Source organism: Elaeis guineensis, chromosome 3 (genome assembly GCF_000442705.2).
Source record: "Elaeis guineensis isolate ETL-2024a chromosome 3, EG11, whole genome shotgun sequence".
In the NCBI taxonomy this organism is placed as follows: domain Eukaryota; kingdom Viridiplantae; phylum Streptophyta; class Magnoliopsida; order Arecales; family Arecaceae; genus Elaeis; species Elaeis guineensis.
The window spans coordinates 96,474,119-96,488,652 of record NC_025995.2 but is presented as its reverse complement, the minus strand read 5'-3'; the positions used below and the strand labels follow the sequence as shown (position 1 = coordinate 96,488,652).

General features: G+C 39.9%; 2 protein-coding genes across 2 annotated transcripts; both read right to left on the bottom strand.

Annotated features, from left to right (window-relative positions):
- Positions 1-1,219: 1,219 nt before the first annotated feature.
- Positions 1,220-4,595, bottom strand: LOC105041684 (uncharacterized oxidoreductase At4g09670). Its single transcript, XM_010918676.4, has 2 exons — positions 4,050-4,595; positions 1,220-2,027 (listed from the first exon to the last, which is right to left on the bottom strand). The coding sequence occupies exons 1-2, from the start codon at positions 4,515-4,517 to the stop codon at positions 1,407-1,409; spliced, it is 1,089 nt and encodes a 362-aa protein (XP_010916978.1). The 5' UTR covers positions 4,518-4,595; the 3' UTR covers positions 1,220-1,406.
- A 6,137-nt stretch (positions 4,596-10,732) lies between these two features.
- On the bottom strand, positions 10,733-13,923 carry LOC105041685 (uncharacterized oxidoreductase At4g09670). Its single transcript, XM_010918677.4, has 2 exons — positions 13,353-13,923; positions 10,733-11,588 (listed from the first exon to the last, which is right to left on the bottom strand). Exons 1-2 carry the CDS (start codon positions 13,818-13,820, stop codon positions 10,968-10,970), a joined length of 1,089 nt encoding a protein of 362 aa, XP_010916979.3. The 5' UTR covers positions 13,821-13,923; the 3' UTR covers positions 10,733-10,967.
- Between the last annotated feature and the right edge of the window lie 611 nt (positions 13,924-14,534).

The following is a 14,534-nucleotide window of genomic DNA, read 5'->3' as shown; positions in this document are numbered from 1 at the left end:
GTCCTTTACCACTCTACCATCACTCTCCTTCAGTTGTCTAATGCAATTGGTAGATCTCTGAATCATCGTCAATTAATGAAAGAATTAGGTGTTCCGATCGCCCTCTTTATTCCATTGCACTTTGAACTTCTGCCTCCACAATGTCTCTTGTTATCTTAATAGAGAGTGATACATGGAGAGCTTGTATCGAAGCTCCCTCAAGTCAAGCTTCTGGACGACCCTCTCCTGATTCTCTCTCCTTTAGAACTCCGCAATGTCCGCCTCCACCCCATCGATCCACCTAAAGATGTCATCAATCTCTAGACAGTTCTACCTGATAAGTCTGTATCCTATCAACTCAAATCTGCTGGTCATTTGATATCTCACATTATCATAGACAGGTCTCCTCCAAACTTCTCTAATTAGATCCCACGATCTTGGATAGAAGGTCCAGAAAAGATCCAGAATTTTTCCAACCTGAATGGAGCTCTGGACAAGCACAGGCCCTCAGTGGTGATAAGAAGCAGGTAGTGGTCCGAAGCGATCTCCGGAAGGTACTGCACCCGATGCCCAAATAAGCACTGGAATCATTATGGAAGGACTTAATCTCTTTGAATATATTTAGTTTTAACCATCATTACCATTCTTGTCAAGTTATGACCTTTGCAAAGACCTCTTGTTTCTTTTTTCTTCCTGTAACAAAAAAACCTCTCGTTCATTATTATACGTGCAGTTGGCTACTAAAAAAAGTTCTTTATTTGGGAATATGCTTTCAACATCTTTGTTCATTAAACTAAAATATTATTTTTTCCCAATTAATATCCCATTCCCAGCTAGAATAGCATCTACACCAACGAGGTTCACAACCGACCAACGAGGTTCACAACCGACTCAACAAAAGCTCTCATATTTTACCAAAAAAAAAAAAAAAGGAAGGTTTTCAATTTTCCATCTCCTGATCCGTTTATTAGTTTGATTGCTTCTCAACTCTCATATCACAGGCGGTTCCTGTTCTGCCTGTTCTGCCGCTACCTGAGCGCTGTATTGAACTTTATGGGGCAAACTGCACACCACAACGGATCCGTGCTCTAGCTTTTGATGATAGCGAAAGCTAGCTTCATGGATACTGTCCTTGTATCTTTTAGTCCGATCATAGCAATCCTGCTAGAATGCTGAATTGCATACCATCTCGCAAATGCAATCAGATAAAATGTCTAAATGGCGTACCATTCAACAACTCTTAGCGGTGAAATCTGATTAGTTAAAGCAAAATCAACCTATCACACCAAACAAATAAACAGCTTTATCAGCACAAGCTTCATTTATCCAGCAAAGACCACAGTGAAAGCTATCGAACTTGCAAACATGGTGGAGTACTAATTTAGCCACACGATGAGATCATAGGGCATAACTGAGGGGAACATCCACTAACCAGTAATGTTAACAGGTTCAAATCCCTTCTCAATCGACTCTTTTACTGCATCAAGTACCAGTTGGGTCTTTCTAGTGATGATAGGCCATTTTTCATCTGGCTTACTGCCAGAATCTCTTATGCTTCCTGCCAACCTCGACAACTCCTGGATCATGAGGGCTTCCTGTGGAAGGTCAGTTGAGATGACATGCTCACTGGGCAGTGGTTGCCATCCAATATGGAGCTCCTTAAACTTTGAATCTGTAGCAAGCCTGAAGTTAGCAGGGGTTTCCTCGAAAGGAATCACAAAGTCACTTAAATGAAGGGTTCCTCTCGTTCCCATGACGCACAGTTCCATCGTCTGATTAGAAAGGAAAGAGCAGTGGAAGGTTGCGACTTTGGCATCATCCCATACAAGAGTAGCCCCACATGACAAAATTACACCAGCTTGGTTCTTGACACAGCCATGGTGCGCAATTGCAGTTTTGGGCAGTTCGTAGTCCGCAGACCATAGGACCGAGCGGATGCAGTACCACCCAAGATCACCAAGAGCCCCAAGGGCATCAAGATCAGGCTTCACACGGATGTCATTCTGGAGGAAATCAGGGTCTCCACGAAAGGTGAAGATGCTGTGAATCTGCCAGCCCCATAAGATAATTAAATATAAGTTCACATACACTTAAAGATATCATTCGTTACTTTTAATATGAGAATGATCTGGCACATGGAACATTAAAGAAATTCACAATTCAGGGCTTCAAACGAAGCAGCAAACTAGTGACGCACCATGACCTGTATTCGTAAGGTGCCGATAAAGTCCCAAGATAACGTTTATGATAGCATAGAAACAATCGATGGGATCAAAATGGAAGATGCAAACCTCAAGGTACAGCTGATTAAAAGTTTGTGCTCTGAAGAGCAAAAGACCAACTGCAACAGCGAACATGACAAAAATCTCCCTACTTGTACTTGCAAAGACGGACAGAGAACCATACACTCTATATATTGATTTTGTTATGATTCATCCGCATATACCTTCATTTAGACCCGGTGAAGGAGCTTAAAAGGGGCTCACTTGCTGAAAAATAGAGAGCAGTCAGGTATAATTTAGGCCTTGCCGGTGGAGGGATGCCAGACTAGGAAGAGCACACATTTTTCTCTCCCTCTATGTGAAGACCTACATGTATGCTAATAATTAATTGAAACAACCGCTCCATCACCAAGTTCGCATACCATTAAAAGCAATCCTCACAATCTAAGACAAGAGCACATCAGAGAAGTTTCCTCTATGACATGGAAATAACACAAAAAGCTAATTGCTGAGCCATTCCCAACCCAATAAAAGGGCCTTTAGGAAAATTTAGGCACCAAAACTAGACTCACAAGGACAAAGTGAAACTAAAACCAGTTTAGAGATGAATTCATTCAAAAATTGTACATATGTTTACTCAGAACAGTAGGGTGTATTCTACAAATAAAATAGATCATGGTTACAGTAATGTCACCATTAAACACTTTTTAGGCCATGATACCTAAATGCTCATACAAAGTTGCACTCAGACTTGGATTACGAACTTTCACGATCTTCTAGAATAGAGTTCAACGTCTTTGGCAAAAATCTTTGATAAATACAATTTTATGGGAACAAAAGGGAAAGTTCTTAAAATTCATTTGAATAGCCTTCAGCATTAAAAAAGTCTGGAAAGACTTGAAGGCCTGGATGTACTGCAAGAACGCTTGCTCAAAGACCACTTGATAGATATAACACGAAACACAAAAAGAAAGGAATAATGGAGAATATAACGAGAAATTAGGTGAGGGTTCATTGAAAAGAAGATAACTCAAGCATTCAAACACTTCAAGAGATCTCCCATTCAATTTAAAATCCAGTCCAGACACCACATCTGCTCCAGATCACTCATGCAGCCACTTGCTAATCTACCAAAAACATCAGTCTAACATCTTTACATAATGAGTACCGCTATGTGTACCCCAGCATGCACCCACTACGAGCGCAAACTAGGTTCTGTACTCCATACATAGGGTAGGTGGTTGCAAATGAAGATATGCCATCAATTAATCAAAAAAAAATTTGCCATTTTTTTGAAGCCAGAAAAGGGTAAGAGAAACAATAAGTGAAAAACATACGCTACGCTGTAACTTTAAATCAGTTAATCAACAAGACAATAGGTAAGGAGGCAAAATATTCCCACCCAAGAAATGAGAACAGAAGAATGCTGAATGGACCCCTTAGCCCCTTCTAAAATGGACACTGCTGCTGCCCCTCAAGAGAAATTAGATAACAAGAGGAGGAAAGACCCGAACCAATCTTGTACCAACTACCAACTGGTTCAGTGAGTAAAGTCTCTCACATGGATACAAGAGACCTGGGTTCAGTACCACCACCATCACCCAGACTCTCATGGGCTTCCGCCTCTCCGAGTTACAAATACTATTCCCATGTTATGTTCACTGTCTAAAATGCAATCTATCTACAACAATCAAATCCATTAAAAGGGCAAAAAAAAAAAAAAAAAAATGAAGAACAAATGACAGTCCAAGCATGCATATGCCATCAATTAATCAAACACTTGCCAAAAATTCCTAATTTCTAAATAAGAACAAAGATGTAAACAAAATCCGAAACAACACGAATTACCGCTTTTAGCTGGCCAAACCGGTTGGGATCCGACAAGAGATCCCTCATCCGGGCCGTCCGAGGATGGTGCATCCACATGGTGGAGTCCATGAACTGCACCCCGTGGGACCCGCAGGCCTCCAGGATCCGGTCCAGATCCGCGGCGCACAGCGCCGTGGGCTTCTCGAGGAGCACGTGCTTCCCGTGCTCCGCCGCGGCCACTGCCCAGCGGACGTGTAGGCTGGTGGGAAGCGGCACGTAGACGGCGTCGACGTCCGGGTCATCGAGCACGGCCTCGTAAGAGCCGTGGGCGCGGGTGGCCGGTGGGAGGCCGTTGTCGGCGATGAAGCTCTGGGCCTTGTCTAGGGAGCGGCTGCCGACGGCGACGACGGCGGCGTTGAGGGCGAGGGCGATGGCCCGGGAGACCTTGCGGGCTATCGCGGCGCACCCCAGGATGCCGAACCGGATAGGATTCGCTCTGTCGGCCATCTTTTTTTCCTTTGTCTTTTTGGTGGTTGTCAGGAGAAAGAGCTAATTTCTACTGATGAGTGATTAGAATGAAGGACCTCCATTCCAGTATTGTCTCTATATAGAGGCGTGATATTTATAAATCGTGGGGTTGTCTTTGCGGTTGGCTTTTGCCCTTGTCTTTTATGCGCGTCCTTGGGCTTGGGCAGCTGGGTAGTGGCACCTGCGGCCGGCCGAGGTTGGCTTTTGCCCTCGTTGTCGAACAAAATCACAGATAATTTTTTTTTCCCCTTACCGTAGATGGAAGCGCTTACGTATATATGCACGGCAGGGCCTTTCACGGGCCGAGAAGTGTTTGTAGCCTTCTGATTTCTGAGGTCAAATTGAATTTGGAAGGCCTTATCAGCAATATTATTGGCTTCGGGTGTACACGAGTAGCCATAGTTTTGTTAAAATTTCAAAGCATGAGACCAAGGGAAGACGGAAGCACGGTTGGAGATGAAGTATTTAAGAAAATTGATGACGATCGAAGAATCTCTTTCAGACCAAAAGGTAGCGAAGCTGAAGGCTCATTTTATTCTTTCACAAGCTGCACGGCCTTGTAAGCTGCAAGTCCTCCGCCATCCACATCAACGTTCGCGCCTGTTACTCCCGCCACTTTCCAAGTATGTGGTGGCGGCCAGGGTGGCAGTAGAGGAGGGAGGCTTGTTGTACCAGGACATTGGCCAGTTGGTGGTGGAGCTAGTTGCCGCTCGTGCAGCGAGGGGCGGGGAGAAGGGACAATGAGTGGAGGCGAGCGAGACCGCCGCGATGTCGCGAGATGGGAAAGCTGTGCGTTTATTGTTATCAGAGAAAACAATAAACCCTTTCTGCCAGGTACCTCTATTACGCGACCACATGTGACTTTTCCATAACGACAACCCAGATAGAATGTGCGGTCAGGGATTTTCAGATGATCTGAATATTGCATCAAATTAAGAATTCAGAATGAAATTAAAAATTTTTAAATAATTCAATATTTTTTTATAATTAATTTTTTTTTCTCGATTAAAATCTCATTTCCAGTTAGAATAGCATATACATCAACGAGGTTCATAAACGACTGAACGAAAGCCCTCATATTTTACCCAAAAAAATGAAGACTTCGAGTTGCCATCTCCTGATCCCTTTATTAGTCTGGTTGTTTCTTAACTTTCACATTACAGGCAGTTCTCCACAACATGCATGACTTGCCCGTTCTGCAATTACTGGAGTGCTGTACTGGACTCTATGGTGCAAACCACACACCACGGATCCTATCCGTGCTCCAGCTTTTGATGATCGCAAAAGCTTCATGGATGCTTGTCATTGCATTTTCTAAATAGGATTATTCTCAACAAAACTAAAAGATGCTTGTCATTGTATTTTTTAATTTTGTTAAAAATAATCCTATTTAAAAAATATATCCATCATAAAAGATAAATTAGATAACAGAATATTTGATTGAGATAATGATTTATATGGTTCATTATATCTAGAACATTATTGTTTAATATATAGAACTTTTTGTAATATAAATTGTATATATGAAAAGACATACAATCATTATTTTCATATGGCATCACAATATTTCGTGAGAGTGATTTAATCTCTAAGGGTATAGTTTTCTGCAACCCTCCACCCCCACTTTTATTAATCGGACGCATCATCGTTGCATTGCGCACCACTCACCAATCAAAGGTGGAACTTCTCGTTGCATTGCCTTTCCTCGCCAAATCCATATCTACTTATTTCTCCACCGACGCCATATGCAGGAATCTATTAAAAAAAATATATCAAATTCCAAAGTTACAAACATCACAGGTCTTTCAATCTTTAGCAATACTGTAATCACCACCATGAAGCTAAATGGCAAAAAAAAATTTTGATTGGAGTGCAGCTGTCGAGGTCTGGTTATGAGTCCAGGACAGAAAGATCATCTCTCTAAATTCATTTCGGATATTCAGATATCTGATCAAGCTATCTGAAAGAAGAATGATGCACAACTATTTAGTCTTTTGTGGCAAGACATTGATCCATCCTTGATGGTTATATTTTATCCTTATTGGATATATAAAGAGGCGTGGACTCGTGCTCACGAGCTCTACACTAGGATATATGGTGTCTTGTCCCGCTTGTTTCAACTGAGACAGGTCGATATAAATATTGCAGACACATTTGGACCAATTGCAAGCATTTTTTACCAAATTTAATGAATTAATATCTTTTACTATAGATTTAAAAGCACAGCAGGCTCAACGAGGGAACATATTTTTTATTGTTTATTTACGAAGTATTCGATCCAAGTACGAATCAGTCAGCATCTAGATTCTAGGTGATGAATCAGTTCATTGACAGATATCTTTTCATGACTACTTCGAGTAGCCCCCCTCCAGCTGTTCTAAAATATGTGCCTATTAGAGATAGATCTATTCTTATCAAACAGTCTAATTTACTTGGAGCATCCTTTGGCACTCATGGGAGAAGTCGAGATGGTAGAGATAGTCAAGAAAATATTTTCAGATGTAGTCACTATAACAAGCAAAGACATAGTTCTGATACTTATTACTTCTTATATGGATTTCTTCCTAAGGTCACCAATGCAATACAGACAAAGATTTTCTTTGTTGATGGTATACTATCCACTGGACAATCCACCATCGTCATATCTGTAGAAGAATATGTCCATTTCTTACAGAGCCAGAAAGCTCGATAGATGACTCAACCCATTATCCCGCCCGCTCAGTCAAATCACTCTACTGCATGTCTCACTCGGTCATCTCTTAGCCTCTAGAATCTTAACTCAGGTGCTTCTGACCATATATCTAGTAATCCCAATCTGTTCTGTTGTTTAACTAAGCCTAATGTTCTACCATCTATCACATTAGCCAATAGATCTATTACTCTTATATAGGGCATTAGAACAACGATACCTACTACTTCCTTACTCTTATCTTCTATTTTGTTTCTTCATCAGTTTTTTTTTTAACTTAATTTTCATTACTTAATTCATAAAAAAACTTAATTGTATCGTGATCTTTTCTTCTGATAATATTATGATTTAAGATTCAAGGACTAAAAGGATGATTGGTATTGGGCATGAGTCTCAAGGTCTCTACCACCTATCTGCTCCAATCTCCTCTGAGCTATCTACTATCTATATGGTTGTTGTTTCTTTATTACAAATTCATAGTCATCTTGGGTACCCATCTTTAACTATTCTAAAGAAGATAGTCCCTGATATGTCTAGTATTAGTGAATTAGATTGTCAGTCATGTCAGCTTAGAAAATATACTAAAACTCAATTTCCAAGCCATGTCAATAAATGAGCTAATACTCTTTTTGCTCTTATTTACTCTGATATCTGGGATCCATATAGTATATATTGTCTCAAATTTTATCATTATTTTATTACTTTTATTGATGATTACTCTAGAGTAGCTTAGTTTTATTTGATGAAAAATCATTCTGAACTGTTTTTTATTTTTGTTTCTTTCTATGCTGAGATTAACACTCAGTTTGGAGTTTTTGTTCATACTTTTTGTAGTGATAATGCTCGAGAATATTTTTCTACTCAATTTCAATCTTTTATATCATCTCACAGCATGATATATTAGTCCTCATGCTCTCACACTCCTCAACAAAATTGAGTGACTGAGCAGTAAAACAGGTATTTTATTGAAACGGCATGAATATTACTTTTATAAATGCATGTTTCTGATCATTTTTGAGATGATGTTCCCCTTACTACATGTTATTTGATCAATCAAATGTCCTCCAGCATTCTTCAGGATTAGATTCGTATTTCAGTTTTATTTCCTTGAGATGCCTCCTATTCATCACCCTCACATATTTTTGGATGTATATACTTTATTCATCAGTTATCTCTTGATGCATCTAAGTTATCTTCTCATTTTGTTAAATATATTTTTTTCAGATATTCATGAGGGCAAAATGAGTATAACTACTACTCTTCCAAGCTTCACTGATATTTTGTTTGCCCTTATGTTATCTTTTTTGAGTCCAGTCCTTTCTTCTCCAAATCTACTACATCACCATCTGAGTCATTCACCATTGTTGCATCCACTCCTGTTCATGCCCTCTCCAAATTCTTCTTTTTTAGGGAAGCAGAATAGAGTGACCTCATCACATATCAGCGCAAGCAAAAGGTGCCTCAGGCAAAAGCCACTGCATTAGAAGAAGTGCATGACACTCTGGTGAGACTTATCGAGACCTCTCCTATATCCATAGCTTCTTCCACCTTGGATCTATCACCATCACCTTCTGAACTTGATCTACCTATTGCACATAGAAAAGATAAATGTGCTATTATTATTTCTGATCCCATTTATAATTTTTTGAGCTATCATTGTTTATCTATTCCCTATACAACCCTCCTCTCTTCCTTAGATTCTATTTTTATTTCTTGCTCTACTACAGAGGCATTGGCACATCCTAGCTGGCGGACAGCAATAATAGAAGAGATGTCTGCCTTACATGTTAATGACACTTGAGAACTGATGTCTTTGCCATCTAATAAGACTATAGTCAGATGTCATTGGGTGTACATAATGAAGATATATCTTAGTGGAAAGGTTGATCGTTTGAAGGCTCAAATTATTGCCCAAGACTATGCTCAAATTTTTGGGATAGGCTTTGATGAGACCTTCTCTCCAGTAGCTAAGATTGCTTTAGTCCGTTTGCTCCTTTCTCTAGCTACTGTTCATTATTGGATCATGCATCAGTTAGATATCAAGAATGTCTTTTTGCATGGAGATCTCAAGGAGGATGTCTATATGGAGCAACCTCTAAGATTTGTTGATCGAAAAAAGTACTTTGACAAAGTATGTAAGCTCAAGAAGTCATTATATGACTTCAAGCAGTTGCCTAAGGCTTGATTTAGCCACTTCAGTTCAACTATTCTGGAATTTGGATTAATGAGATCTCAATCAGATCACTCTAGTTTCTATAGACATTCTGAGGGACGAAGAATAATTCTGATTGTCTATGTTGATGATATAGTTATCACTAGAGATAATGAAGTTGGTACTATTCAACTTAAGATGCATTTGCATTCATAGTTTCAGACCAAAAATTTGGGATCTCTAAAGTATTTTCTTGGAATTGAGATTATAAACTCTAAACATACTATCTATATATGTCAGAGAAAATATGTGTTGGATATTTTCAAAGAAACTGGATTACTCAAGTTCAAACCTGTTAATACTCCTATGGATCCAAATATCAGACTAGCAACAGAAAAGGAGGAGCTTTTCTCAAATTTCAGATGATATCAAAGTTTGGTTGGCAAGTTGAATTATCTCACAATTACCAGACTAGATATCTCTTTTACTGTTAATATTGTAAGTCAATTTATGGATTCTCCAACTAAGGCACACTGGGATACAGTAACCTAAATTATCAAATACGTTAAGGTTGTACCTAGAAAAGATTTATTGTATCAGGACAAGGGTCATGCTCAACTAATTGGCTATATTGACGATGATTGGACTAGTTCACCATAAGATAGAAAGTCTATGATTAGATGTTGTGTATTGTTTGGAGAAAACTTGATCTGCTGAAAGAGTAAAAAGCAAAATATTGTGGCCCATTCAAATGCAAAAGCTGAATATAGAGCTATGGCCCTGACTACTTATGAGCTAATATGATTGAAGCAGCTACTGGTAGAATTGGGTATAATACAATCACAACCTATGAAATTATTTTGTGATAAGTAGATAGCAATGCATATTGCCTCAAACCTCATTTTTTAAAGAAGGACTAAGCATATTGAAATTGATTGCCACTTTATTCGAAAATAAATTACAGTCACGAGATATTACGACTATATTTATTGAGTCAAGTGATCAGTTGGCAGATTTGTTTACCAAAGCACTTAGAAGTCCTCGGATAAATTATATTTTTAACAAGTTGGGCATACATAGTATACATGCTTCAGCATGAAGGAGAGTATTGAGAATAATCCTGTTTACGAAATATATCAATTAGGAGATATATATTAATCATGAGAGATAAATTAGGAGGAGATAAATTAGGTAACTGAATATTTGATTGAGATCATGATTTATATGGTTTATTGTATATCTAAACTTTTATCTCCTATAACATGAATTGTACATATGAAAAGAGATACAATCGTTACTTTCACAAGTCAGATCATATCAATCCTGCAAGAATGCTGAATTGTATACCATCTAGCAAATCCAATCAGATAAAATTGTTTAAATGGCACCATTCAACAACTCTTTGCAGTAAAATCGGATCAGTTAAAGCAAAATCAACGTATCTCACCAAACAAGTAAACAGCTTTATCAGCATGCTCTTCATTTATCCAGCAAAGACCACAGTGAAAGCTATCAAACTGGCAAACATGGTGGAGTACTAATTTAGCTACACGATGAGATCATAGGGCATAACTGAGGGGAACATCCACTAACCAGTAATGTTAACAGGTTCAAGTCCCTTCTCAATCGACTCTTTTACTGCATCAAGTACCAGTTGTGTCTTTCTAGTGATGATAGGCCATTTTTCATCTGGCTTGCTACCAGAATCTCTTATGCTTCCTGCCAACCTCGAGAATTCCTGGATCATGAGGGCTTCCTGAGGAAGGTCAGTTGAGATGACATGCTCACTAGGCAGTGGTTGCCATCCAATATGGAGCTCCTTAAACTTTGAATCTGTAGCACGCTTGAATTTAGCAGGGGTTTCCTCGAAAGGAAGCACAAAGTCACTTAAATGAAGGGTTCCTCTTGTTCCCATAACACAGAGTTCCATTGTCAGATTAGAGAGGAAAGAGCAGTGGAAGGTTGCGACTTGGCCATCATCCCATACAAGAGTAGCCCCACATGACAAGATTACACCAGCTTGGTTCTTGACACAGCCATGGTGCGCAATTGCAGTTCTGGGCAGTACGTAGTCGGCAGCCCATAGGACAGAGCGGATGCAGTACCACCCAGCATCACCAAGAGCCCCAAGGGCATCAAGATCAGGCTTCACACGGATGTCATTCTGAAGGAAATCAGGGTCTCCACAAAAGGTAAAGATGCTGTGAATCTGCCAGCCCCATAAGACAATTAAGTATCAGTTCGCATACGCTTAGAGATATCATTCGTTACTTTTAATGGGAGAAAGATCTGGCACATGGAACATTCAAGAAATTCACAGTTCAGGGCTACTAAAGAAGGAGCAAATGAGTGACGCACCATAACCTGTATCCCTAACGTGCCGATAAATCTCAAGATAATGTTTATGATGGCATAGAAACAATCGATGGGATCAAAATGGAAAAAGCAAAACTCAAGGTACAGCTGATTAAAGTTTGCGCTCTGAAGAGCAAAAAACCAACTGCAACAGCGGTGCAATATAACATGACAAAAATCTCACGACTTTTGCTTGTGAAGACAGACAGAGAACTATATACTCAATATATTGATTTTGTTATGATTCATCCGCAGATACCTTCATTTAGACCTGGTGAAGGAACTTAAAAGGGGCTCACTTGCTGAAAAATAGAGAGCAGTCAGGTATAATTTAGGCCTTGTAGGTGGAGGGATGACAGATAAGGAAGAGCACACATTTTTCTCTCCCTCTTTGTGAAGGCCCACGTGTGCTAATAATTGAAAAAATGGCTCCATCACCAAGTTTGCATACCATTAAAAGCAATCCTCACAATCTAAGATAAGAGCATATCGGAGAAGTTTCCTCTATGACATGGAAATAACACAAAAAGCTAATTTACGAGCCATTCCCAAACCAATAAAAGGTCCTTTAGGAAAAAGTGTGGCACCAAAACTAGACTCACAAGAACAAAGTGAAAACTAAAACCAGTTTAGAGATGAATTCAATCAAAAATAGTACACATGTTTACTCAGAAAAGTAGGGCGTATTCTACAAATAGATCATGGTTACTGTAATGTCACCATTAAGCACTTTTTAGGCCATGATACCTAAATGCTCATGCAAAGTTGCACTCAGATCCGGATTACGATCTTTCATGAATCATGATCTTCTAGAATAGAGTTCAACGTCCTTGGCAAAAATCTTTGATCAATACAATTTTATAGGAACAAAAGGGAAAGTTCTTAGAATTCATTTGAAAAGCCTTCGGCATAAAAAAAAGTCTGGAAAGACCTGAAGTCCAGGATGTACTGCAAGAATGCTTGCTCAAAGTCCACTTGATAGATAGAACATGAAACACAAAAAGATAGGAATAATGGAGAATATAACGACAAATTTTGGTAAGGGTTCGTTGAAAAGAAGATAACTCAAGCATCCAAAGACTTACAAGACATCTCCCATTCAATTTAAAATTCAGTCCAGACACCACATCTGCTCCAGATCACTTATGTAGCCACTTGCTAATCTACCAAAAACATCAGTCTAACATTTTTACATAATGAGCACCGCTACGTGTACCCAAGCATACACCCACTACGAGTGCAAACTAGTATTTGACCGATTATTGTATATTTCATCGATTCTCGAGATGATCTCCCATATTGTCTCATCAATTTTTGATTTTTGATTAATTTATTATAAATTTGACATGATATCATCATTGCAACGAATATTTATGTCGGGTCCATCACTTGAGGCTTCCGCCTCTCCAAGTTACAAATACCGTTCTCATGTTACGTTCACGGTCTAAAATGCAATCTATCTACAACAATCAAATCCATTAAAAAGGCAAAAAAAAAATGAAGAACAAATGACAGTCCAAGCATACATATGCCATCAATTAATCAAACACTTGCCAAAAATTCCTAATTTCTAAATAAGAACAAAGATGTAAACAAAATCCGAAACAACACGAATTACCGCTTTTAGCTGGCCAAACCGGTTGGGATCCGACAAGAGATCCCTCATCCGGGCCGTCCGGGGATGGTGCATCCACATGGTGGAGTCCATGAACTGCACCCCCTGGGACCCGCAGGCCTCCAGGATCCGGTCCAGATCCGCGGCGCACAGCGCCGTGGGCTTCTCGAGGAGCACGTGCTTCCCGTGCTCCGCCGCGGCCACCGCCCAGCGGACATGGAGGCTGGTGGGGAGCGGCAAGTAGACGGCGTCGACGGCCGGGTCATCGAGCATGGTCTCGTAGGAGCCGTAGGCGCGGGTGGCCGGCGGGAGGCCGTTGTCGGCGATGAAGCGCTGGGCCTTGTCGAGGAAGCGGCTGCCGACGGCGACGACCGTGGCGTTGGGGGCGAGGCCGATTGCCCGGGAGACCTTGCGGGCTATCGCGGCGCACCCCAGGATGCCGAACCGGATAGGATTCGTTTTGTCGGCCATCTTTTTTCCTTTGTCTTTTTTGGTGGGCTGTCAGGAGAGAGCTTATTTCTACTGATACGTGATGAGAATCGAGCACCTCCTTTCCAGCATTGTCTCTAGAGGCGTGATGTTTATAGAGCGTGGGGTTGTCTTTGCGGTTGTCTTTTGCCCTTGTCTTTTACGCCCGTCCTTGGGCTTTGGCAGCTGGGTAATGGTATCTGCGGCCGGCCGAGGTTGGCTCTCGCCGTTGTTGTCGAGCAAAATTACAGATAATTTTTTTTTTTTTTCTTACGGGAGATGGAAGCGCTTACGCATATATGCACAGACGGGCCCCTTCACGGGCCGAGAAAAGTTTGTAGCCTTCTGAGGACGAATTGAACCTGGAAAGCCTTATCAGTAGTATTATCGGCTTCGTGCGTGCGCGAGTAATTATAGTTCTGAAAATTTTAAAGCATGAGACCGAAGGTCCGTTTGATTGGAATATCTCAGATTACAAAATAATTTGGTAATTTTTAAAAATTATTTATTTAAAAAATAATTATAAAAAATAATTTTTATTATATTTGGTCGGTGAAAAAATTATATTGAAAAAAGATTATTTCATTTGGTTGGAGGTAAATCTAGGTAGAAATATGGATAAATTTACAAATATATCTTTCAATATAAAATAATTTTTTTAATATTAGAATAGTATTGTTATCTTCAATAAGCTTTTATATAATGACTAATATTGCG

Bases quoted from the DNA above. Each gene is read 5' to 3' on its own strand.
- LOC105041684 (XM_010918676.4), bottom strand. From the start codon at position 4,517: ATGGCCGACAGAGCGAATCCTATCCGGTTCGGCATCCTGGGGTGCGCC. The intron at 2,028-4,049 runs GTAATTCGTGTT...TGGGGCTGGCAG, and splicing joins GGTTTGGCCAGCTAAAAGCG to ATTCACAGCATCTTCACCTT.
- LOC105041685 (XM_010918677.4), bottom strand. From the start codon at position 13,820: ATGGCCGACAAAACGAATCCTATCCGGTTCGGCATCCTGGGGTGCGCC. The intron at 11,589-13,352 runs GTAATTCGTGTT...TGGGGCTGGCAG, and splicing joins GGTTTGGCCAGCTAAAAGCG to ATTCACAGCATCTTTACCTT.